Source organism: Haliotis rufescens, unplaced genomic scaffold, assembly GCF_023055435.1.
Source record: "Haliotis rufescens isolate VD_foot unplaced genomic scaffold, xgHalRufe1.0.p SCAF_20, whole genome shotgun sequence".
NCBI classification, from domain to species: domain Eukaryota; kingdom Metazoa; phylum Mollusca; class Gastropoda; order Lepetellida; family Haliotidae; genus Haliotis; species Haliotis rufescens.
This window is the reverse complement of record NW_025963891.1, coordinates 5,779,595-5,806,468: the sequence shown is the minus strand read 5'-3', so window position 1 is coordinate 5,806,468 and position 26,874 is coordinate 5,779,595. Positions and strand designations below refer to the sequence as shown.

Genomic DNA, 26,874 nt, shown 5'->3' with positions numbered 1-26,874 from the left:
ACGACAAACATTGGTTGCTGAAGATGTGGGATTAGGTGTTTTTCTGGCTGGCTGGCTGGCTGGCTTGGTTGGTTGATACATGTCATCATATCCCAATTGCGGAGATCGATGCTCATGAATATGGTTGATTATCAACCACTGTTATAAAGCTGGAATATTGCTGAGAGCTGCTTAACAACAAACAAACAATACTGTCATTTTCTGTAATGAAAGCCAGAACCTACTGAAAACATTTGACATACCCACTTATACCTCTCATCAAAATGTTCACATTTAATTCTCTCATGATAGAATGGAAAATAAGTTTTCAGTTCCCAAATCAATACAGCCTCAACAAATCTACCAACATCATAGCTCCACATGCAGTATGTAAAGCTATTTGACAATACTTGTGAAGTCTATTCAGCAATAGTAAGTTTGTATATTCTAGTATATCACAACACAAGAGTATTTTTGGGTAACAATTTTATTATCGATAGGTATATCACAGTAGATAGATCAAAAGTATACTTGTTTGAATCTGTGGTGCCTGATAATAGCAACAGCGGAATACTCTCTCAATATAAACTCTTCTCTACTTCGTTACGGAGTGTCTCACATCTAGAAACATGATAAGGATTCGAAACCGAAGGAAGAAGAAATATCCCATAAACCTTCCCCTGTATCTTGCTACGATCAGATGCTCCACACAGGAACACTGAACAGGATTTTACTCTCTAAGTCCTCTGTCTACAGGTGTATAGGAGGGGTATCCTGGATGCTAACCCTTCAACCAAACATCTTCTAACTTCCTCCTTCATTCCGTCTCAGACACACGTTCAGGGGATACATCTCCATACAAACGTCAGTAGCTGATGCTGCACTAAGCAATCATAACTCTCAAAGGTGTCAGTAGACTGGCGGAGTTGTGGTTAACACACTAGACAAATCTACTACACTGATTGGCAACCCGAAGTTCATACCAATTGAATAAAGGTGAGATCAAAAAGTAACAAGTGAAAGATGTGCAGTAAGGTCAAGAGAGTCAAATATCACTGTCTGGCATTTCACCACGTTCCATACCAATGCTGACCTTGGTAGCAGACGCCAAGGTAAGGGCGTGTGGAGGAGCACCCTCTGGTGCTGGGGGGATAATGCCGACATTGGTTGCCAAGGAAACAAGATGGATAAGCAGCCCCTTCAGTCGATGAACGTCTGGGTCTGTGATTTGCCACACTTCCACATGGCATTAAGTAGTTTGATGAGGCCGGTGTCTTTCGGCTTCTCCAGGCCTCGCATCACGCGCTGCTTCATCACCGACACAAACTCCTTGTTACTCAGCTGGCCGTCATCTGGGGGGAGAGAGGGGGTGAGAGTCAGTATGGTTGTGTGGTAATTTTAGCAATATTCTATCAAAATCACAGCGGGGGCGTGAGAAACAGGCTTCACACATTGTACCCATGTGAGGAATCTAACCGGGGCCTGAGGTATTCCATGGCAATATGAAACACGGCTACCATACTAGTACCAGACTTATTGATAAAGGTACATGAAGTAGTAATAATATATCAGTACATCACTGCCCTAAATCCAGTATTTTGGCTTCCATCACACTATCATTTTTGCAGATTTTCAACAGTTTATGGACAGGTGACAGTGAAGTGAACTTCTGTTCAAAATCTTTAAATCCAATCTTATATTATGACGACAGCAAAAAAACATGATTTATGGCAGTGATGTACTGATATATTATTACTACTTCAAGCACCTTTATCAATTAGTCTATGTTTTAAAAAATAATCTCATGTAAGTATATAAATGTCCACTCATTTTATAAGCTTACAATGAGAATGAGACCACTTTTTTCAATCATAAGTAGGGCGATTTAAGGAAATAGATTTAATTTGCACCAGATGCATGTTGACATGAAAACCTAGTTGCGCCAAACAAAACCAGGTTGCACCCTGGTCCCGTAAAGTTATTCTGTAAAACGTGATAGGAACCTGTGCACACAATCTTGAAGTTTGATGACATTAAGCCTAAGAAACTGAAAGCATCACAAACTACATCTAAACGATGTAATATGGTGAACAAACTTGAGAGGTAATGAGTGTCCTCAAAATTCGATTTTGTGTGGAAGGTACGTAAGGGTTAGTCACACACAAAATTCAATTCTTTGGACATGCATTTGGTGCATGTAGACACAGATATTAGGTTGTATATTTCAAGAATAGCTTGCACGTGTGCATGTTTTGTTTAGCTACATCAAGCTCTGATAAGCTTTCTTGTACAGGTTGTCATTGCTATACACTGACCATATTCAACAACCTAGGTCAGGAATATAATGGACTTGTATGTCTTACTGTTTTCATCAAAAAGTGTGAAGACAACATCGATGACGTGATCGCTCAGCTCTACATGCGCCACCGTGCGGGCCACATGGCGAAATGTCTCTGAAAACAACAACATACATCTCATTCATTACACAGATGTTTGTTTCTTAATGTGGCACTCAGCAATATTCCAGTTTATTACGGCAGTCTGTTAATTTTGGATCATACAATACAGTGATTGTTATCATAAGCAACAATTAACACAGTTAAGGCACCATGACATGCAATCAATCAAGTCACAAAACCTTATCTCCAAATCTATTAAATTGCATCTTATGACCAGCAACGTTGACCGGTTCTTAACCTGAATCCCTACAGGCCATAGAGGGAAATTGTGAAAATATTGATAGAAAAAACAAGTTAGATGTGTTTCAGCTCGATCATCAACACACAACATACAGAACACTGGATCGGTCACTCTAACCCTTGCTTTGTATGTGTGTACACAGGCTTTTTCAATTTCGAGGTTTCAAACAGATTTGACACATGTAAATTTATTACAAACCAATCACATCAGCAAAATTTTGGTTTAAAGTACTCGACTTGATACAAGATACTAAGAGTTTATGGCAGACTGGAAGCTATGTAGTATTACCCATGTCAATAGAGACGCCGGCAAGGTGGTAGAAGCTGAGGGCCGTGTCCACGTCGTTGATGCTCTTCAGAAACAGCCAGAACGCTGTGTACTCACTAAACCCGATACCCTGAAACAGCCAGAACATTGGTCAAGGTCTACTTGAGTATATCCATGTGGCAGACCATACCACCACGCTCCTTGTGTATATCAACATAACAGCCTCTATCACCAGGGTGTCCTTGTGTATATCAACATAACAGCCTCTATAACCACGCTCCTTGTGTTTATCAACATAACAGCCTCTATCACCAGGGTGTCCTTGTGTATATCAACATAACAGCCTCTATCACCACGCTCCTTGTTTTCATCAACATAACAGCCTCTATCACCACGGTGCCCTTGTGTATATCAACATAACAGCCTCTATCACCACGCTCCTTGTGTATATCAACATAACAGCCTCTACCACCACGCTCCTTGTGTATATCAACAAAAAAAACTCTGCCACCATGCTCCTTGTGTATATCAACATAACAGCCTCTATCACCACGCTCCTTGTGTATATCAATATATACAGCCTCTACCACCAGGGTGTCCTTGTGTATATCAACATAACAGCCTCTATCACCAGGGTGTCCTTGTGTATATCAACATAACAGCCTCTATCACCACGCTCCTTGTGTATATCAACATAACATCCTCTATCACCAGGGTGTCCTTGTGTATATCAACATAACAGCCTCTATCACCAGGGTGTCCTTGTGTATATCAACCTAACAGCCTCTATCATCAGGCTCCTAGTGTATATCAATATAACAGCCTCTACCACCACGCTCCTTGTGTATATCAATATATACAGCCTCTACCACCAGGGTGTCCTTGTGTATATCAACATAACAGCCTCTATCATCAGGCTCCTAGTGTATATCAATATAACAGCCTCTACCACCATGCTCCTTGTGTATATCAATATATACAGCCTCTACCACCAGGGTGTCCTTGTGTATATCAACATAACAGCCTCTACCACCACGCTCCTTGTGTATATCAATATATACAGCCTCTACCACCAGGGTGTCCTTGTGTATATCAACATAACAGCCTCTACCACCACGCTCCTTGTGTATATCAATATATACAGCCTCTACCACCAGGGTGTCCTTGTGTATATCAACATAACAGCCTCTATCATCAGGCTCCTAGTGTATATCAATATAACAGCCTCTACCACCACGCTCCTTGTGTATATCAATATATACAGCCTCTACCACCAGGATTCCCTTAACTCACCCTTGGATTTTCCTTGAACTTCTTCTTCACTCTCTTCAACATGCGTAATTTTTTCTTCTCTGGCATTCCAGCATATGTGATCAGGACATTGCCAAAGTCTTTCTCGGATATCGTGTCATCATCCTGCTTGTAGCGATTGAACTGTAAAAGTCATGTAAATAACCTCATGATAAAGAAATTAGAAGTACATGGAGTGAGGGATGGAGTGAGTGAGTATGGTTTACGCCGCTTTTAGCAACCAACATCATGGAGGACGACACTGGAGAAGTACATGGAACTAAATTGCCTAGCCTTCAAATGTATCATTGCCATTTAATGCATTCTCCTGAAGTTATCCGCCATTATTTAAATCTTAAATCCAAAACAAGTGCAGGGGAGACAACCTACCTCTATCTTGAGGATCTCCGTCTGGAGTTGTCTCTGGAAGTCGAGGAAGCCCTGTACAGTCAGCTTCTTCTTGCTGTCCACACCAAAGAAGTAGGTGAGGAGTGAGGAACTCATGCCCTTGTTGACGCTGCCGGTGTTGGCGTGGTCGCGGTGCCGCATCCCGATCGATGTCTGACTCTGTACCACGTCGTGTACCTGCACACACAGAGTATTGACGATGCAATGCAGTGTATTTCTCTCTACTCAAAACATGTGGTCATCTCCTGTCCCCTTAAAACCTTCAGAGGTGAGCTGAAACTAGGGATCCTCCCCATTTTGTTATGTTTCTTCAGCTGGTGAATACTGTAGCAGTTAGCAATGGTAGTGCCAACACTACCATAACCAAACCAGTCCTCACCCTTTTTACTGTACAGTCAACTTGTGTGCCATTATGGGAGGGTTGCAACTTACGTTGCTAAGTAGCCTATCCACAAATTCACTTTTGCTTCTTAATTTACGTTAAGGAGTATAAACTAAAGTTTGCGATGGAGGTGGCAGTAACATGGCTGTCTGATCATCTTACCTTCTGGAACTCTGTGTATTCAACCTCCCCATCACCATTTAGGTCAAACATTCGGAACCCAATCTCAAAGTTGCGAGGAGGTGCTATAAATAAATGTACTAAATTAAAATATTGTATACCTTTTCCCAAGCAAGGGCTGACTAACAAGGCATGGATACTCAGATGCATTTGTCATCCCTACAGTGTAGAATATCAGGATGGTCACCTCAAGATGGTAGACAGTAGACAGGATGATTGGCTTAGAGACAAGATCATTGACTAACAGACAAGGTGATTGATTTACAAAAAAGATGGTTCACGAACAGATGAGCTTGGGTAGGGTGTGTGTGCATGCCTGCGTGCATGCGTGCACTTGTCCGGACTAATGCCGATTTTATAATGCTAGCTTACTGAGATGCCATGTTGCAGTTTAACATGAATACCCTCAGACACAGTAAACTGACTCCAAGCCAGGCAGTCCTTTTTTTGGCCAATTAATGCCGAGCGCTAGACAGGTAACAGCAACATCTTTTGGTATGACATGGCCGGGTGAACCCTTGACCTTCTGATCTCTTGGCAGACGCTCTACCACTTGACTAGATACGGTAAGATGGATGACACATACACAAGATGGTTAACATACAGACAAGATGGTGGACATACAGACAAGATAGTGGACGTACAGACAAGATGGATGACATACAGACTAGATGGACATACAGACAAGATGGTGGATGTACAGACAAGGTGGATGACATACAGATGAGACGGTGGATGTACAGACAAGATGGTGGACATACTGACAAGATGGATGACATACAGATGAGATGGTGGACATACAGACAAGATGGATGACATACAGACGAGATGGTGGACATACAAGCAAGGTGGGTGACATACAGACAAGACTGGACATACAGACAAGATGGTGGACATAGACATGATGGATGATGTACAGACGAGATGGTGGATGTACAGACAAGATGGATGACATACAGACTAGATGGACATACAGACAAGATGGTGGATGTACAGACAAGATGGATGACATAGACGAGATGGTGGACGTACAGACAAGATAGATGACATACAGACAAAATGGTGGATGTACAGACAAGATGGATGACATACAGACAAGATGGTAGACATACAGACAAGATGATGGGCATACAGACAAAATAGATGACATACAGACAAAATGGTGGATGTACAGACAAGATGGATGACATACAGACAAAATGGATGACATACAGACAAGATGGTGGATGTACAGACAAGATGGTGGATGTACAGACAAGATGGTGGACATACAGACAAGATAGATGACATACAGAGAAGATGGATGACATACAGAGAAGATGGATGACATACTGACAAGATGGTGGATGTACAGACAAGATGGTGGACATACAGACAAGATAGATGACATACAGAGAAGATGGTGGACATACAGACAAGATGGTGGACGTACGGACAGGATGGTTGACTTACTCGACAGTACAGTGAGGAGGAAGATGTAGTCGGAGAAGGAGATGAGGCCTGTCTGGCCCAGCTTGTAGAAGATGCTGTCACGACTCACTTCGCACATGTCGTCTAGCTTCTCCCGCTGAAACATGTGACCCTCCCATCAGGTTTTCATGTAACATGCGCCTGCTGCCTACACTACGCGGGAGTTGACTATACCAGGACATGCATGTGACAGTATCTGCCTGGACACTACCAGTGAAGGAACACAAAAAGAACAATGGCTTCTATATATTCAATGTCTTGTTCAACAAATGCTTCTAAATGTTATTGATGATTTCTTTATGCAGTGATAATGATCTGAAAACTGTTCTATGCTAAACATGCTAATATGGTTAAATGTTGTCTTTAAAGCACTTAAAGTATGATGGTGTTAAGCTGTTTTCTGACATTATTACAACATAAAAGATTACAATTGTTTTAAAAAAAAATCTAACCTACATCCTAGTGACAAATAATTCATCATTGAGCATGAACAATAGTGTTATACAATTAAAGGTGTCAGTCAAATGTAAAATGGACAGCAGGGATCAAGAATCAGGCTTGTCTTGTGTCTACCAAACCACACCATCTACTGCGACAAAATACAAGCCTCCACTACACATCAGTAGACAAGGCTGACTCGAGTCCCTGCTTCAGCATTTTAGGATCAGTTTTTCTCATTACGCTCAGCATATATACTCAACAAAAATGTGTGGGATTATGAATACTTTGGGGGGATATTTTTTTTAGTGAAGACTGAGCATACAATTTCATAAAAATATCCCCCCAAAATATTCATGATCCATACCTTTCTTTTGTTCAGTATATATGACAATTAATTTGAATATAGGATCTCAGATCAACAGTTGTGTGGATTAAAGGTAGAAAACTGTTTCTGTGTCATCAATAACGCAAATTCACACAGTGTAAACATCAAAATGGAAAGTTATTAGTTTTAGAACAAGCAAAAAATAAAATTTAAAAAAAACAATTTCACATCTAAACTGAATAATTACAGTCAAAATAAATAGATCAGAAAAAGAATAACCCACACTAAATAAGCACAAGAAATAGTTGTAACTGTTCCAACGACAGAAATGAAAACACGTAGATTGTAAGGAGACTAGACAGGGATGAGTCGGCCATTTTGAATACCCTCTAAATGGTGTGGTTCCCACTTCTGAAGAGTTGCACCAAACACTTCTACCAAATTCCGTAAATCTTCACAGAGAACTAGGACCAAACTACACACTTTATTACTTAAGTAAGAAAGGTACAGGAAGCTAAGCTTTATCTGTGAAATAGCTGGATTAAACATATAATTCCATGCATAATTTTTATAGCCATGGGAACCACCTGTTTTTCCAGCAAAATGATGTATTGAGAATTTACAGTATCAAGATGGCTGCTGCTCATCCCCAGCTTCCGCAACACAACAGGACAGGAACATGTTTAGAAGCCCTGCTCCGGCTCGGGAGGAATATTGTACCAGATAATGAATTCATTTGTGAAGCTCACTGACAGCTGTGACTGTCACCAATCATCAAGATAGGTACTCTGTGCTGTAAACCTGGCCAACTAACTTTGCAAATATTATGATACACGATTTCTCAGAAAGTGGACAGAATCTCTTAATTAAACCCAAGACTTGAAATTACAGCTCATAGTCTTTGCTAGTCCACAAGCAGGATAACAATCTGACCAGGTATGTTTCAATACCAGGCCTACACTTTGCTGCTATCAAATTCATAATGTTAGAATCAAAACACCAGGGTTTTTATGAAATGTGATTTCTGGTACATATATAAAATTACCATCTGTTTCAAACTTTCAGTGAGATCGACATATAAACTATGTCAGAAAGACTGAATTTGCCTTACTCTTGAATATATCAAAATCTACAGTAAGCTGGTTCAACTCTTTAATTATGTGGCACAATCCAGTGTTACTATCACATCTATTGGCTAATGGTGCACTGGAAGGATTCAGATGGACGTGCCTAGCGTATATAACTGATATCGCACCAGGCAGGGAATATGCAGTGGTGAGGGGTGAAAGATATGGTCATATATTTGCAGCAAGTTGTGAAGCTGTATGATTGTGATCAAATCAGTCAACAGTGTCGTTAGGGTTGATAAATAACAGGTATATAGATGCTACCTACTGGATCAAATATGGCATACAAACTAGCACAACTACCTCCAAAGCTGGATGCATTCTTACAAATATATCCAAGCATCTACTGTATGTATCATATATAAGAAGTCAAAAGGTGCATTTCAAATACATGTATCACACTGGGTAACAAAGAGTTTCTGTACAACACAGCAGAAGTGGTTAAAGATGGTGAATGTGCCACATGTAAAGATGGCAGATGACAGAGCCATGCGGCAATCACGCCTCAGAGACAGGTTGCTGTAAACCATGCCATAGATAGTCTCATAAATACGCAGTCTGACAGATAGGCAGTCTGACAGATAGGCAGTCTAAGAGATAGGCAGTGTCATAGATAGACTGACAGAAAGGCAGTGTCATAGATATGCAGTCTGACAGATAGACAGTCTAAGAGATAGGCAGTCTCATAGATAGACTGACAGAAAGGCAGTGTCATAGATATGCAGTCTGACAGATAGGCAGTCTCATAGATAGGCAGTCTGACAGATAGACAGGCAGACTGATGTTAGGCAGGCAAACAGACAGCAGAAGATGAATGATCAGCAATGTTAAAGATTGAAGACGATAATAAATAGTAAAAATGGTAAATAGACCTGCTTTCCTGGGCCAGATTCCCACAGACAAAGACAACATATTTACACATCAGAATGGTGATTAAATGTATGACAGCATGAAAACAGACAGAGTGAAGAATGAGCAAGTAATACTGTCTCATGATGGAACATCAGTTGATAAACAGTGATCCATTACGATGGTGATGTCAGCACAGCTGTTGAGGTAGGTAGGTGCACACCCCAGGAAACAGCATATGGCCACCTGTAACTATGGCAACCTGATGCAGTGCATATCATGGAAACATGCATCTAAATTGTACTTCAGGCCCTGTCGTCAAGATGAGCAAATGTGAATGGTTTTATGCCTCCATATTCTGGCATTCTCCCTGCAGGGGAGGCCATCACAAAGTTCACCACTATCTATATGGGGAATTGAACCCATGGTATCGGTGGAGCGAGGCAAGTTTACACAAACTTCATGGGACCAGATGTCAATATTCTCAGTCAGGGGCTATACCACTTTCAACAAGAAGAGGTAGACAAGACCAAGATGGGTTTGACCATATGAGTGACAAACAGTCCTACAGGACAAAACATAGCAGTGGTTTGAGTGAGTGTGTGGGACTCATTCTCGGGTCAGAAACACAGGGTGGTGACTCAGACCCTGGATAAATGCTGCATGTGCACATATTGAATATCGACGTGAAGTTGACACTTTAAGCTACTGAAATGACCTGGGTGTGATATAGACAACATGATATCACAACACAAGAAATTAGTCAGCTCACCGCAGACTTTGTCAAACTGGGAAGTTATCCCTCAACGGCTATCACATTCAGCTGCCATTGTGTCCATCCAATCTCCATGAGTCACCACTGCACGTGACAGCGGCACTTCTGGACTCGGCAGTTGGACAAAGGGAGAGGTTAGGTGAAATGGGATTTAACGTCGCGTTCAAGATTATTGTACTTTTATAGACACGTGCATGTACAAGTGTTTGTATGGCTGCTTGTACGAGTCCATATAGTGCTAGACAACTGAGATACCATGCCACATTTTAACATGATTCCTCACTCAGACACCGAATACTTCAAATGTCTTTGGCATGACGCAGCCAGGGGACTGAACAACCAACCTTCCCATACAAGTGTTCTATCCACTAAAGCATGGAGGCGGTCCCAGTTGGACAAAGGGATCTAGGGGCCTACTCAAGCCCCAAATGACACACACGCACACACACACACATCTGAAGTGGTGAAAGAGATACAAGTAGCATAAAGTCAGAACATTAAAAGGGACAATACATTGGGGAGAAGTAACATGAGCAAGAGAAAAAAACACTAATTGAAAATAGAGGCAAAAACACGGACATAAATATCAAATATCTCAACTAACATGAGAAAATGGAAAGATAAACAAGAAACACGATTTTCCAAGTTGAAAAGTGAAAACATGCATAAACACATTTCAATAAACTTTTGTACAGTTATTGAAGGTAATGCCATTCAAAGGAAGAATCAGAAATAGAGCCAACTGCAACAACTAGCCATTCCCTACACACAGTCCTCGAGGTCAGATGGCTTCATTTGATGCTGAACGTGAGGATGTGAGTAGGATTACCCTGCATATTACTTTTGGTACAAATGTACCTGTGAGTCACTACATATTCACTCAGTAGCTAGCGTTTAGAAGCTTACCATACACAAGCAAATTGTCTTCTTCTAACATGCATGACTGGTTCTAGATAGAGCTGATCCACAGCCAGCTGGGTGTTTTGGACATGTGGTCAGTGACACAGATCAATTGTTACAACGATCGTATCATTTGTCAGTGCTCGCCCTCCTGGCGTTTGATAGTTTTACTGCCATACTTAATTTACTTAAAGGGTCATGGCAAATCTGATCCCTTCCTACAGATAACAGCTGCTTGATCTGCTAGTTAAGATTTTATGATGTATACTATGTAAGCATTTAATAATAACCCCTAACTGCAGAGGGACAATATCTTTCAGTAATGCTATTTAGAATGTCGAAGTTGAGGTCGAATACGGGCACCATGTTGTCGCTCTGTACTAAGTGCTGATTCCAGTCCCTACATGTGTAGTGACTGCAGGAGTCATGAAGCTCAGACTCTGCACCTACCGTCAGTAAAAAGCCGTGTCAGACTGAACTGCCAGCCCCCTTGCCCGTGGCTGGTAAGTTTTCTGTCGGCTGCATGAAATTTTCCTTCACCTGCCCGACTGTTTGGCAGATAACTTTAAGACACAGTCTTTGTTTGCATCATTTCAACTGATTAAAGACACAACTTGTCTCAATTTTTTCACAATATTTCAGTATTTATGTTTACAATGCGGGCAGGTAACTTTGAAGATGGGCAGGCAACATTTATGGACTGTCTTGTTGGGTTTCAAAATGATTTCAAACACTGGTGAAAAGTATTGCAGTCATGCTCACACCACAGAATATGTACGTCTGACTCATGACTGCCTTATCTATAGTATGTCATCAGTTTTTTTCCTTGTTTTTGTACCTAGCAATATTCCAGCTCTCTGACAGGACCAGACAAACCAGTGATTATATTTATGAGCAACATCCGATGCCTGCACCCCCGATCCATGGAGTCGCTTCATACGACAAGCAGAGGTTGCTGGGGAACAATTCTAAACTCCTATCACCAGGTCACTATAAAGATAAGACTGTGTAGCGGTGAAGCAACTGCGCTGTCTCTACTTGAGTAGCCCTGTCACCTCATCACTATAGATGCATGTACTACAATGGGCCTAAGTTACCTACACAAGTCCCAAAAGTTCACTGGAAGAATATTTTGTATTTGAGGTACCTCTTATGTAAATACTTCTCAATCAAAAATTACACTGGTACCTGTTGTGAACAATCTAAATGTTGAACCCTAGAATTTAATAGGGGAATTATTTTCCTATTTAAGAAATGCCCTTGAAATAGTACTGATAGATGGAAGTAGATTATTCTTTCATCAATTATAATTACTTCACTTCAATAACAAGATTGACTCACTCAATAATACCATCTGAATAAAATTTGAAAACTAGTACTCAACTCAACTTAAAACTAAAACACAGGAATGGGGCATAACAGACCGTATCAACCTAAAATGGAGAAATATGGAGAAATTGTTCTAAAGAAATGCACTGCCATGCAGAAAGAAGGAGACACTCTAGAACTGTTAGTAGGGCAGCAGCAGCAGAGGAGAGGAAGAGGCGCACTCACCATCTCAAACAGGTTATCCTTCTACGTTCAATACAAAAACAGCCATACGTTAGATGCGCATCTTATACCACACAAATACATGTCACCAGTTAGGGGGTAGAGCTGCTTTCAACAGTATTTCAGTTACAAGCTGTCAGTTTCATGTGGGAGCCCAAGTGATGCAGATCCTAGATATTTACCACGTTGGCACATCTCACAGGCATGGTCCTCACAGACCCAATCTCAATAAAATCAGATCTTAGTTCTCGCTATCGCTGAACAAAGATCTGAGGACATCCCATTACGGGTCATGTCAGCACGACCTTTCATCCAACCAATCAGAGCGTCTCTTACCAGTGACAGTCGAAATGTGTTTTCTAATCATGCTACCACAATATATTTAACACAGGGTATTCCAAACGACAGTTACAGGTTTTATGATTATATCCATACAATCTAGGCCATCTATAAGCCATTCCAGCATGTTCCTCTTATCAGTTTTAAACTTTTTAATCGAGAATACATTAAAATATGTTTTGAAGCGTAGTCGCCAGTTTGAAACCAATGTCGTAAAGCTCGAGAAGGCTGCCATCTGATTGGCCAATGTCGATTTCTTGTCAGTCATTTCATTGGTCGGTCAAAATTCGCGAAAGGTCATTCTGACGTGACCTGTAATGGGATGTCCTCAGATCTTTGTTTAGCGGTAGCGAAAACAAAGATCTGATTTTAATGAGATTGTCACAGACCAAGGATCTAGCCCGGTAGCTAAGGGAACTAACTCTGTACAATCAGTGACGCTATAGGTCACTGACATCACCTTTGTAAACACGAACTTGTACATAAGAGGATACCTACTCCATTGCCATAGGCATGTTATGTTTTTGTAGAAAATGTCTTTTTTATCGCAACTCTTGTAAAGGCTCATAGCGTGTTTGTTTAGCAAATCAAACTTGACTGCCACTTCTAAACAGATTCCCTAAGCTACTAAAACTGTTCATTTCAGGACACGGAAACAATGGGTGTGACACAGCAGGTGAATTGACAATGAAAACATAGCATACATTTCCTTCTCTACTGGTGGTCTGGCTCTGGAACAAAAACATTACATTTATCGTGCTCGTCACCATCGTCGCCATGTTTACAGTGTACATGTAGGCCTTGTGTGCTGCTTGCCTCACCACTGATGTGGCTCATCTAGCTACTGGAGGCTCCGATATGAAAGTGTGATGGACATGACATTCTAAATTATTTACTCTCTACCACATTTCAATGCATTTTTGATCATCCAGTGTGTTATATCTCCATTCCAGTTGCTATAATTACTTTTATTTGGAGCCAGATTCAAATGACAAGATGCTAAACATAAATTACAGATTTATGCAAGAGAATTCTGACCTCAGTTGGTGATAAGAGAATTGTGAATGTGGCTTCCAAAAGTTCTGAGGCGAATGGGTCCAGGGTAGTTATACTAGAATGGAGATATAATACACTTGTTAATCAAGGACAATGTAATGTTTTATCTTCCCCATTCATCGGGTGAATGACCAGAAGACGCTATGCTGAACAGAACCATTATTATACATCGATAATATTTGACAGAGCAAGAAGGTTGTAATTCCTCTGGATAGACAACCCTGAAGCCTCCCTGTAGCTGAGATGATGCACATTCCCCTCTAACATTACGCCATTAGTTCTACATTGACACCTCTAAGGTTAGATCCACGACTAATGAACGTTTCACACCGTATGTAGGAGGCCGTTTTTCATTACTTGGTTTACAGAAAAAAATCAATCCATCAGGTCGGTGGTTGCAATAAAATCAAACATTAAAATATATTTTGAGGCTGCTCAGGGTGTTTCTTTGAAAGGACCATATTAAACTTGGGATAGTTCCTTTTTATTACCAGTGGTGAAATCTGAACAGCGGGCAAAAAAAGAATAATTTTAATTTATAAAGAAATCGAATCATATTTAAAATTTGTTGGATTTGTGTGGATCCATAAACCAAGCATCAAGGTAACTTGCCTCCTCACTTCTAATACTTTAAGTAGAGACTGGTATTAATTACAATATGCAACTACGGTCTTCTTCCACGAAGCATATCAGTGTATTGCACACACACAGCATACTGTAACTGACATACATTCTCATCCAGTGCAAGCTTCACAACCGATAAAAGAGGCAGTTATTCATCAATTGGGATACTTCATGTCTTTAGTTTGTGAACAAGTAAAAAAAGAAATAGTTTTACCTGTTACTTTGTTCCAGTCATATTATGAAACTAGACATTTTGTGAAATGGCTGAAATCATCTCGTTCCAACAGTTCATAAAACCTCAGCTAAACCTTGTCACTGCGAGACATGACATGACATGACATGACATGAAAAATCCTATTCAGACTTCTGTTTGTTCACCTCAGGCCCGATCCATTAAGTATTCATAGTTGTTTGTTTGTTTGATTGTTTGTTGTTGTTGTTTAACTCAACACTCAGCAATATACCAAAATACCAGAAATACCAAAAACATTCCCACCCATGGGCAGTAAACTTCCAACAATGATTTGTTTGGGTTTGGGTGGTTTTTTTAGCTCTAAGACAATGGCCTGTAAATAACCAACTCTGGACAAGACAATCCAGTGATTGAGATGTGCAATGACCCACATTGGGGTACGCTGCCATACAATCAACTAGTTCCATCTAAAGCAGCAGAGAGTGCAGCCACTTAACCTCACATATTGTTTTCTAAGTTAAAAGCCACTGCAGTCACACATAATACATCTTACATACCTGCATTTGCAATTTCACAAAACCGCCCAAATGGTATTTTTTTGGAATGGAGACCACATTGTGTCATTCAAGTCAGGACATCACGAGACTTAATGTTTTCAAGAAATACCTTGCCCGTGAAATAATTCAGTTAAAGAAATGACAAGTTTCATAACATGACTGTACAAAAGACATACCCAATTTCCTGATAAAGGAAATATTTCATGTGAAAAACTTCACTCTATTGCCCATAGTGACAGAAATATCAGTTATATGAGTATTACATGAATGTGTGAGAAATAATTGTGATTATGTTTGGACTGAGGTTTGATACGAGATATACTACAGTTGGTTATCAAGCATGTTTACTATTCTACAGGAGCCAAACTCGTCTAGTATGTCTAGATTCTAAGTTGTGCAAACTCTTTCACGCAATTATCAAAATTGACTTTTATTTCATGTACTTCTAAATCTATGATTTCAGTTACCTCAATTAAAAAGTTACTGAATGTCAACTGTTAACATCCAATTCAGTTAAATAAAATGTTTGTTTAAATTTTCACATAATTACTGAATCATGGTAATTGATTATCTTGTGATAGAAGTAGTACAGCCACAGCCTCCACCTACCTTCGGGTCGAACTTTCTAAACTGGTCAAGTCCAAGGCCTGTAAACACCAGACACACAATTACAATGCCGCAAGGAGGGAATACAGCGCCGGTATCACTACATACAGCGCCAATTTCTAGGGTAGGGTAGGGTAGGTAGGGTAGGGGAGACAAAGAGACCTATTCTGCCCACCAAAATCCCTGAAAGAGACAAGCATGAGGCACAGGGGACCTATTCTGCCCTGGAATCCCTGAAAGAGACAAGCGTGAGGCACAGGGGACCTATTCTGCCCTGGAATCCCTGAAAGAGACAAGCATGAGGAACAGGGGACCTATTCTGCCCTGGAATCCCTGAAAGAGACAAGCATGAGGAACAGGGGACCTTTTCTGCCCTGGAATCCCTGAAAGAGACAAGCATGAGGAACAGGGGACCTATTCTGCCCTGGAATCCCTGAAAGAGACAAGCGTGAGGCACAGGGGACCTATTCTGCCCTGGAATCCCTGAAAGAGACAAGCATGAGGAACAGGGGACCTATTCTGCCCTGGAATCCCTGAAAGAGACAAGCATGAGGAACAGGGGACCTATTCTGCCCTGGAATCCCTGAAAGAGACAAGCATGAGGAACAGGGGACCTATTCTGCCCTGGAATCCCTGAAAGAGACAAGCATGAGGCACAGGGGACCTATTCTGCCCCGAATGAAAATTTCAGTTATTTACCAACTGACATATTGTAGACATTGACCAACAGATTCATGAAGCTGTAAATTAAATATTGTTGTGCATGGAGTCGAGTATTACAGTGATGCAGCCGGCTACCTACCTTCCGGCTGTTTGATCCCAGGGGTGATGGAGCGCACAAAATCCTCAGGGGTCATGAACACCTCCCACACCCCAGAGTTTATCTGCACCTTCAGGGTGGCGAAGTACCGGAAAATCTTGTCAGGGGTTGAGTAGGCTCTGATTCTGTCTTCATACCCAATGATCTGATCAACAAGAGATTACATCTAATGTCAGGTAAATTGGCCCACAAGTACATTGTGTTCTCTTGACTGAAAGACAATAATACAGAGTATGATGTGAACAAGAAACTGACTAGACTTTGCTGTCTAACTCAGTTTAGATACGTATGACAATACATGAGTCATGATATGACACCTGGCATGAGACATGTGAAGATCTTGGTAGAGAATATGTCTTCAGCAACCCATGCTTGCCGTAAAAAGCGACTGCTTGTCGTAAGAAGCAACTAACAGGAACGGGTGGTCAGGCTCTGACTTGGTTGATGCATGTCATTGATCCCAATTGGGTGGGTTTATGCCAATGATGTCAATCACTGGATTGTCTGGTCGAGACTCAATTATTTACAGACCATCATATAGCTGGAATATTGCTGAGTGCGGTGTTAAACAACAAACAAACAAACAACAATGAATACTTCATGTATTGGGCCAGAGGTGAACAAACAGAAATCTGAAAAGGATTTTCTGTCATGTCAAGTTCCGCAGTTACAAGGTTTAGCTGATGATTTCAGCCATTTCCAAAAAAATGCTTAGTTTCATAATATGACTGAAACAAAGTAACAGGTAAAACTATTTCTTTTTTAACTTGTTCACAACAGGATCAGGTGGTCAGGCTCGCTGACTTGGTTGATGCATGTCATCGTATCCCAATTCCATAGATTGACGCTCATGATGTCAATCACTGGATTGTCTGGTGAGTGCAGTGTTAAACAACAAACACACAAACACATAGCATGACTCTAAATGTGAGTCAGTTCCTCATGTTCATTGTGGCCCAGCTGAAATGAAGTTATGCCCAACCAGACTGTGATTAACTTGCATGATTGATTAATCTAGGCACATTAGTCAACTCCAATCTGACATTTTGTAAAGTTGTTTTGAACCAATGAGATACTTGGCCCACCTTCCGGTCTCTAAAGCCGATCTTCTTCTTCTTGGTCTTCTTGCCTTCGTCATCATGCTCGACGGCCTCACTGGACTGCCCCTCTACAGCAGCAGCATCCACCTTCAACCACTTTGCCAACATCGTCATTCTGAAACAATGCCACAGCAACTGTTACAAATGTATCACATAACATTTCCGAAAATTTAAATTGATGGATGGAAATATTTACTTTTTCAATACTAATTTTCACTACCAATTAGTGTTCGGTGTAACTGCCATTAAAGTAAACACTTAAGGAATGAATCAATATTTGTTACTTAGTGAGCGACTGTGATCGATACTTAGTATTGGGAAGAAAAATATCGCGATCCACCGATGCATCGGTGTATTGTCCGACCACTAATAGTAAGTGACCATAACATCAGGAGTGAGTATGGTTTTACGCCGCTTTTAGCAATATTCCAGCAATATCAAGGCGGGGGACACCAGAAATGGGCTTCACACAATGTACCCATTAATCGAACCCGGGTCTTCGGCGTGACAAGCGAACGCTTGAACCACTAGGCTACCCGACCGCCCCCCATAACATCAGGAGGCACCTATGAGATCAATTCAAAATTCCATGTGAACTTACCCATCAAATCCCAAAAACAAAAGCAAGGCTCCGCCTAAGAGAGCAAAATAAAACTTTGTGTAGCCACTGGATGGACGTGTCTTGTGACCGAAATTGGAATACGGAGTCTGTTTGGCAGTCAGGCTGGCGAGTGTGTGAAGAGAGTTGAGAGGCAGTGATCCAGCTGATGGAGATCTATATAAAGGCAGACACACAACATGAACTGGCGGCAGTGATGACAAAGATGATGGATGCTTGTGTGTGTGAGAGGCACGACTGAAAACTCTGGGAGCCATGCACACAGTCCTCAGGGCTGACCCTCTCTGTTGTAGTAACTTTGCAAATTCCATGGCAAGCATCGTGCCCTCTCTTTTGACCTTAAATGAGCCCAATTTCCACATGATTGACCTGAAAAAGACATATTTGCCACATTATCCATCATACATAAGAAAGGAATAACAAGTTACATCCAACATGAAATATTACCGCTGGTCGTAAGAAGCGACTGGATGGATCGAGTGGTTGAGCTCAGAGACTTTGTTCATTGTGTGTCATCATACCCAGGTGGCGTGGATCGATTAGGACTGAAGACAAGGATCTACGGTACCCTACATATGTGAAGCAGAGAGTGCAATTTAGGTAAACATTAGTTGCTACTACAAGATCAACTTTTGAGTTGGTACACTAAATGTGCTTTCAGTGACTTTAATCATGTTAATGAAACTTTCTAGTAATATCTATTAACCCAAGCCCAGCATCACCAAAGGACCATAATACATGCTGTTTGCCTGAATCCCTCACCCAGCTGGTCTCTCTGTTTATGTAACATGCACATACTGAACAGCTGATAACAAATGTCAGAATGGATGCGGGGATATGGTCAGCACCATGCTAATGACGTATGATGACACAATCACTCAAATCTCACAACTTAACCACCAAATCACCATAACATTCAGTCCCAAGGACAATCTAGGCTGGTATAGACAAGGGTCTTGTCACTGTAACAGATTGACATTAATATACCTATAATAATATATGATCCATAATTATCCGTCAGGATACTAGCATCCTAGACTATTGGCATTGTACATCTATACGCATGTGCGGCGTGAGTCCCAGGAAGCCGTCAGCCTGTACAGACGTCTCTTAATATATCAGTAAACAGTGATTAACCAAACCCAGCATTCGTTATGCAGTTCTCAGCTGATACGACAACCTGAGAATAATACAGTGACCATAAAATTGCTTCCTGGTGAGGCAAATCAGACAATTCAGTGTAGAGCATTTATCCTTCTGGGTATTGGGCAGTAACTGTGGTGACTGTATCTCTGTGTATTAAGGATTTTGATTTTGACTTGCAGCTACACGAGTTTTCCTAATAGATCCCCAATCCAAATTTGCATTGCACTTTATATTTATGTCCTAAGACACCTGCCGTTCAGATTTCCGAATCGAAAATCTATCAGGAAAACACATGGAACAGCCTGTAACTCTGTGTGGCGACAAGTCTATCAAAATCGCCTAATTGGTAGCAGCACAGAGACTCGGTTACTGCAGCTATGACAGATGATCTTACCCAGAAATAACCACGGGGTATTTCGCAATTGGACATTTTTCATCTAGACATAGGGAGACATAGCTATTTATCATGTGTTTAAACGCTGTCTATATATAGAGATGGTGTCCTTAGGACCTGACTTGACATTTAGATATTATCAAAACATTCTCGTACAACCCGTCAAAGGGGACTGACATTTTGCCATGACTGACATACGAATCACGATCCTGTGCAAACGTTTACTTCGTTGGACAAGACTATTTCTTACCAAGGGCATAACATACAGCAATAACACTGAGACCTACTGGTAACATATACCAGTTTAATACACAAGGGCCAATGGGGTAAGATGCAAGGGTGACTAACCTTCGTGCACTATTAATTAAACACTGGACAGGAGTTCAAGTTCTTTTCGTCAGCATAGCCACTAAGTGGCATCCATGTTCCTCCAGTCGACAAATGTTTGGTGTGTTATTCCTTCTGTACCGAATGATAAAGCTACTCTGTGATTGGCTGCCGCGTGAAAATGTCTTCCAAAAGCCAATCATTTACACGTATATTGAAACCGGTTGCAAATAGCGGGTGCATTTTTTGTTTGCGTTCGGGCGACTATTCGGAATGGAAATGTTCACGAACAGTTCACAACGTATCATCAGCAAGAAAGGTAATCTACGACAAATTTACATTCAGTCTGGCTATTCAACTCTGTATCATTGATTCATAGTGCGTCTTTTCTGAATGTCATAGGAAAAATAAAAAATATCCACATGGCCGTGAATTTCCAAATCTGTCAAAGAAAATTGGAAAAAGACACGATAAATCTATCGATACACACTTCAAGTATTAATCAAATTATAGAGAATGAAACAGTTTACTTTACCTGAAACGGTTAAATACGTTCAGTCAAGCACAACTGTTCATTTAGCCTATAGACACACATCAAATAGCCCCAGTTAATTGGCTACTGAAATATTCAGTCAATCAATTACAACATTCACATCATGCATTAAAATGGTTTAAAGATTATATATGTAATCAGTTATCAGTTAATATCTACATTTCCAAATTCAATGTTAGCGTCTTATAACAAAAGAAAGAGAGAATAGACATAAATTTAAACTTTGAATATTTTTTCATGTATAAAAGTGACATTACCATATAAAAGGGTATCTTAATTCACCAGCATCATTCTTTTTAAATATTTAAACATGATATTTACAACAGTGTAAATTTTGTGTATACTATAAATTGGCGTTCGATGTATTTGATAGGCATTTAGAAGTTGGAAGAACATGAATACATGACACGTTTTATTGATAGAAAAGCTACGTCTTGCTCCTTCATCAGGCGAATACTGAGTAAGCGCATAAGAGTTAATATATACATGATGCAATGATTACACAAGATAGGGTTAATGTACAAAGATAACAATATAATATTTACACAAAGGCGGCATTAGTTTACAAAGATAACAATATAATGACGAAGCCAATGAGCAGGGGTTAATGTACAAAGACAACGACATAAAAATGAATGAGATTAACAGGACAGAAGCATCGAAGGTGTAGTGATACAGACCACAAACCGATACATGGTATCTGTGTCATATACGAAAGCCTATTGGGGTCAAAATTGAAATATGGAAAAGACACGTAAAGAAATTCGTTATAAAGGTAAAAAGATTCGATATTACGGAAATAATTTCATAGGGAAGAGAATAAATGGACGTCAACTTCTTTATTATGAGGAACACAACGTTTTCACTTGTAAGCATATACTCCGAAACGTTGTGTTCCTCATAATAAAGAAGGTGACATCCACATATTTTTTCCTTATGTGAATCACTTCTAAATGCCTTTCAAAGACCGTAAATAAATAATTTCGTTATTACGGAATACGGCAAAAGATTCGTTATTACGAAAATATATTCGTTATAACGGAAAAAGATTCGTTATTATGGAAATAATTTAGTTATACCGAATATTTTTTCGTAATAACAAATCTTTTTCCGTATTCCGTAATAACGAAATTATTTAAGTAATAACGAATCTTTTTGTCCGTACGACGAATTTCTTTTCGTAATAACGAATCTTTTTCCGAATTTCTTTTCGTGTCTTATCCATATTTCAATTTTGACCCCAATAGGCTTTCGAAGTGATATCACAAATTGGTGTTCTTCCGCAAATTAACTATTTTATTTTAGCAAAATTTCCAGGGCTTTATTTTGGAGTTTACTACATATTTCAGGGATCCTAATAGTAAAAATGTCTCGGTGGGGTACATTGGACAAAACAACCACACCAGAACAGTTTTCTAAATCTAATCACACACAAAACAATCTCTCAAATACTCTCAGTAGTTCGTATGTTTCCGTTACATTTCCGAAAGTTAACGAATGAACAGTAATGAAATACCGGAAGCTATGTTTTGATAGCCAATCACGTTTACTGTGTCGTATGATTTGGCGCCTTTTGGACGTAATTGGCGGGAGTCTTCATTCGTGTTAAGGAGACAGGTCGAGTGAGACAGTGAAACCGAAATCTGCACCCATCTCAGCTAAAGTTATCTCTTCGTGTCTGGTTTTCACCAAATATTCGTGACTTGGAGCTGCTTCCTTTTGGTTGTACATTTATTTACAGAGTTACCATTTTCGCCTTGTCAAAATGTTTGAGGCACGACTCAATCAAGGATCTTTGCTCAAAAAGATCATGGAAGCTATAAAGGAACTTCTTAATGAAGCAATCTTTGATTGCCAGAGTACGGGTGTCACACTTCAAGCCATGGACAGTTCCCACGTCAGTCTTGTGTCCCTAAATTTACGAAGTGAAGGATTTGAATCGTACAGATGTGACAGAAACCTATCGATGGGAATCAACCTGCAGACGTAAGTTTCTATGTTTAGAAATAATGCTCACTCATCAAAACAAGTTCTCCGAAATAACTTATATAACTACTGATTTCATTTACAACACTCGTACAAAGATAGTGTCGATGTAATGATCTTCGCACATCATTTGTTTGGCTGTGATTTTGCCCAACAAATGAGCGGGCTCTACGGTATCTCATGTATTCATGTTTGTTGACGATGTTGCAGAATGTCGAAGATGTTGCGGTGTGCGGCCAATGACGACATTGTAACAATAAAGGCTGACGACGCAGGCGACAAAGTCAAACTTGTTTTTGAAAGTCCAAGTAGGTTGTGTTTGCACTCATGAAATATGATCATATCGAACAAAGGTTGACGGACTTGATTTTACCGCCATTTATATTCTTAGCCCCAGGACGGAAGTAATGACGAAATAAATCGATTTCTTAGGGTATTTGAAAGTTACTTTAAAGTAAGTAGTTTCTCATAAGTGTGGAACAATGTCTTCATGTTTTCTTCAGAAATGACATTTCAATATTCTCTGAAATGCTGTTTGATTTGTCCATCATATATTACTTGGGTTGATATATTTTCATTTTGATATATCTATGCACACTGGAGTGTATTTATGAAGTGCTTTTTTATAAAAAGATCGGCCCTAAAATGAAATTTAATTTTACTTTACTTTACTTTCAGATAATGAGAAGGTATCGGATTATGAAATGAAGCTGTTAGACTTGGACACAGAACACCTTGGAATTCCTGTAAGTATCTTGGTTCCATGTTGGTGTTGTCTTGACTGTGATGCTTCAGTTACATATGTATCTAAAGCTGGAGATGCCAATATTTTTACTCCTTACATTCTAATTTTTGTATATTTTATGTAGCACGTAATCGGTTGTATCTTGTACATGCAAGATGGAAGGCAAGTCGCTTGTTCTTTTTGTGTGACTAAGACTGAATGTAACTGAAGATATTTGTTGTTGTTTTGTTTTTACATCCACTGCAGGGTATGAAAGTGTATCTGCTCGTTCCTGTACTGTAGATTCCTACTTTAATGGTTTATTTTTTCTGTGCAGGATACAGAATACAGCTGTGTTGTCAAGCTACCAGCAGCCGAGTTCCAGAGAATCTGCAGAGATCTGAGTCAGATTGGTGATTCAGTTGTCATTTCATGTGCAAAAGAGGGGGTTTCCTTCTCTGCAAGTGGGGATCTAGGAACAGGTATGTTTATAATATGAGTGCATGTCTGTTGTTTTGTCCTGCATTAACCAGTGTTTGAAATCTCATAAAAAGCAGATTTCCTTTCCATGTAGCCTATCTAAAATATTTGAGGTGTATTTGACTCTTAATTTTGTTAAAACTGCATGAGTCATTCAGTTTCTGCTTGGTAAATTTCTGATTAGGGGGAGTTTCAATCTGAACAAAACAAGTTCTCAGTTTCCTATTTTGGAACTGACAGATTGTTGAGTTTAAAGATGCCAATATCAAATCTGCTGCTCGGAAATGTTCGCTCATTTGTACTGTGAAGCCTCCACCCTGATTGGCTTAGAAATGTCAACTGACATGACCTCCACGGGTGAAATGTTTGTCGGATAGGTGTCAAATCTGAGCAAATGCATATGCTGTGTAGGATGCAGTGTGCTAACATGTTAGTTATGCATTGTGAAGTTTTCAATAGATCATTCATTGACTTGCATTTTTGTTTTGGATGGCTTTCTTGAACTATTTCCTTTGACATGTGTTGCTGGTTTTCTTAATCATATTGTCCTCCCACCCACATTTCTCCTCCACCTGCCCCACAGGGATATTAGGTTCAGAGTAGGACTGACATGTATGAGTAAGGCTGTTGCAATTATGCAGATAAATCATGACTTTGATCCGTCCAGGCAACATCAAGCTGGCCCAGAAGGCATCGGCCGACAAAGAAGAGGAAGCCGTCATCGTGGACATGAACCAGAGTGTGTGTTTGACATTCGCCTGCCGGTACCTGAACTTCTTCACCAAGGCCACGCCCCTCTCACCTCAAGTTACCCTCTCCATGTCACAGGACGTTCCTCTGGGTAAGTGCTGGCCTACTGTGTAACACACCATACAGTGTGTAGTCCTTTAGTTGTCGGGTTCAGTCATGGGTTTGGATACCAGATCCTGGCTTTCAACATGCAGCCTGTCATTGCATTCAACAGTTCAGTCTGTTAATGATTTGGGGATTAAAGCAGGGTAGTTCCCATTAGTGTTCGATAAAATTGTGACGGTCTGTCGAAACTAGCTGTGCAGTTACGTTCCTTGGGCATGCAAGAAACCTACTGTCATGAGCCTGAATCCTGGACACCTTGAAAATGTTCCTAGGTTTGTCAGCACTTCAGGCTGAGACAGTGATGTTATTGAAATTCTGTTCAAAGTGGCTGTAAATGTAACTTGTAATTTTTTGCATGATATAAGTGTGTGAACCGTTGATATTGTCTTGTCATTGATTTGCCCTGGACAAAGACAATATGTCAAGACTTGATGAATTTGTGCATGCCTACATGGTATCATTTGCTGTTTCAGTTGTGGAGTACAAGATTGAAGACATGGGCTACCTCCGTTACTACCTGGCTCCTAAGATAGAAGATAATGAAGAAAGTTAAAGAAATGTGAACAACCGACAATAGAACATTGTTAGACATTTGTGGGAGTTCCGGGGATATGTACAGTTTTTCATCTCCGGACTTTGTGCTGCTATATGGACAGAATTTTACTACAAATCAATATGAGCATTTGCACATTTATGTACTGAAGCTATCTGTGAATAAATATTATAACAAACTGACTTGTCTTGAATGGTGTCTAGCTATCTAGTCTAAGTATCTAGCTATTTCTCCATGTTGGCATATGGTGATTCTGTGTTAGAAATTTAGACTAGATCCCAGCAATCTTTGCTGGTTGTAAGGGCAACCAAATAGATGGGGTGGTCAGACTTTGCAACTTGTTCGACTGTGTCATCAGATTTGTGGATTGCTGCTCACAGTATTGGCGTCTGGTCCCATCTTCCCGAGGCAAGTGAGTTAACTGACTATAAAAGGTCAGTTTCCACCCTTGCCGAACTAGGCTTGAATTCCTGGGCTCGATCGGAGCGCCACCAGTGGCTATAACACGTTATGTGGCTTCTATGCCTCTCCTATGGACCAATCAGATTCCACCTCTTGTATCACTTGCATTTATTTCAAATAAAACGGCGGCGCCCAGTCAAGAAGATCTGATCGATAATCAAGATCTATATTGTGATAAAACGTGTCTTACATCGCAAAATGCATCAAATCACGTGAGCACCTTGATTAAAAACTTGAAAAGATCTAGAAAATATCTGTTGACAAGTTAGCGGTGCACATGTTTTGCAAATCCCGCAATCGACCGAAATCTGCTTGACAGTTTACGAACCGGATTTCAATTTCGGTGTGCGATTTTGATAGGACTCTGCATAGACTCGTTAGTCCAGCTAAAATGTAACTCCATAATACCAGCATAGTTCGGCAAGGGTGGAAACTGGACTTTTAAGGTCAGTCTCTTGCCTCAGGAAGATGTCTGGTCAAGACTATGTCATATTGCTGTGTGCAGCGTTTATCCATCTTCTCGAGGCAAATGTGGCCACTAGCCTATATCAAAGCCTAGTTTCGACCCTAGCGCCACCTTGCATAGATCACGAGTGGTGCCCCATGTAATAAAAATGCGATATCCAATCAGATCGCTGTTATCTCATAGCTTCAAAAAGATGGCAATGGCTCAGATAACAAAAACATTCACTTTTTCATCCCTGACAAAGATGATGGTAAAAAGACATAAAAAGATGGTAAAAGTGAACACTCTTGCCTCAGGAAGATGGCATTTATCAAACATATCAACACAATCCTTCAAATGAATAATTCACGCACACATAAGTCTAGATTTA

General features: G+C 40.3%; 2 protein-coding genes across 5 annotated transcripts; one reads left to right on the top strand and one right to left on the bottom strand.

Annotated features, from left to right (window-relative positions):
* Positions 1 to 450: 450 nt before the first annotated feature.
* On the bottom strand, positions 451 to 20,596 carry LOC124150402 (calcium uptake protein 1, mitochondrial-like). Of its 4 annotated transcripts, XM_046522402.2 has the most exons (14): positions 20,447 to 20,596; positions 18,541 to 18,927; positions 17,925 to 18,054; positions 16,822 to 16,984; positions 16,023 to 16,060; positions 13,688 to 13,714; positions 12,648 to 12,668; positions 6,659 to 6,773; positions 5,189 to 5,271; positions 4,627 to 4,821; positions 4,240 to 4,380; positions 2,968 to 3,076; positions 2,343 to 2,432; positions 451 to 1,331 (listed from the first exon to the last, which is right to left on the bottom strand). In XM_046522402.2, the coding sequence occupies exons 2-14, from the start codon at positions 18,918 to 18,920 to the stop codon at positions 1,180 to 1,182; spliced, it is 1,644 nt and encodes a 547-aa protein (XP_046378358.2). In that variant the 5' UTR covers positions 18,921 to 18,927; positions 20,447 to 20,596; the 3' UTR covers positions 451 to 1,179. The 4 variants fall into 4 exon arrangements, with proteins under 4 accessions (XP_046378358.2, XP_046378359.2, XP_046378360.2 ...); XM_046522403.2 differs by lacking the exon at positions 12,648 to 12,668; XM_046522404.2 differs by lacking the exon at positions 13,688 to 13,714.
* A 1,926-nt stretch (positions 20,597 to 22,522) lies between these two features.
* LOC124150410 (proliferating cell nuclear antigen-like) lies at positions 22,523 to 25,755 on the top strand. The gene is made up of 6 exons (XM_046522420.2): positions 22,523 to 22,964; positions 23,175 to 23,272; positions 23,643 to 23,710; positions 24,026 to 24,170; positions 24,836 to 25,009; positions 25,497 to 25,755. Exons 1-6 carry the CDS (start codon positions 22,744 to 22,746, stop codon positions 25,574 to 25,576), a joined length of 786 nt encoding a protein of 261 aa, XP_046378376.1. The 5' UTR covers positions 22,523 to 22,743; the 3' UTR covers positions 25,577 to 25,755.
* Positions 25,756 to 26,874: the final 1,119 nt, after the last annotated feature.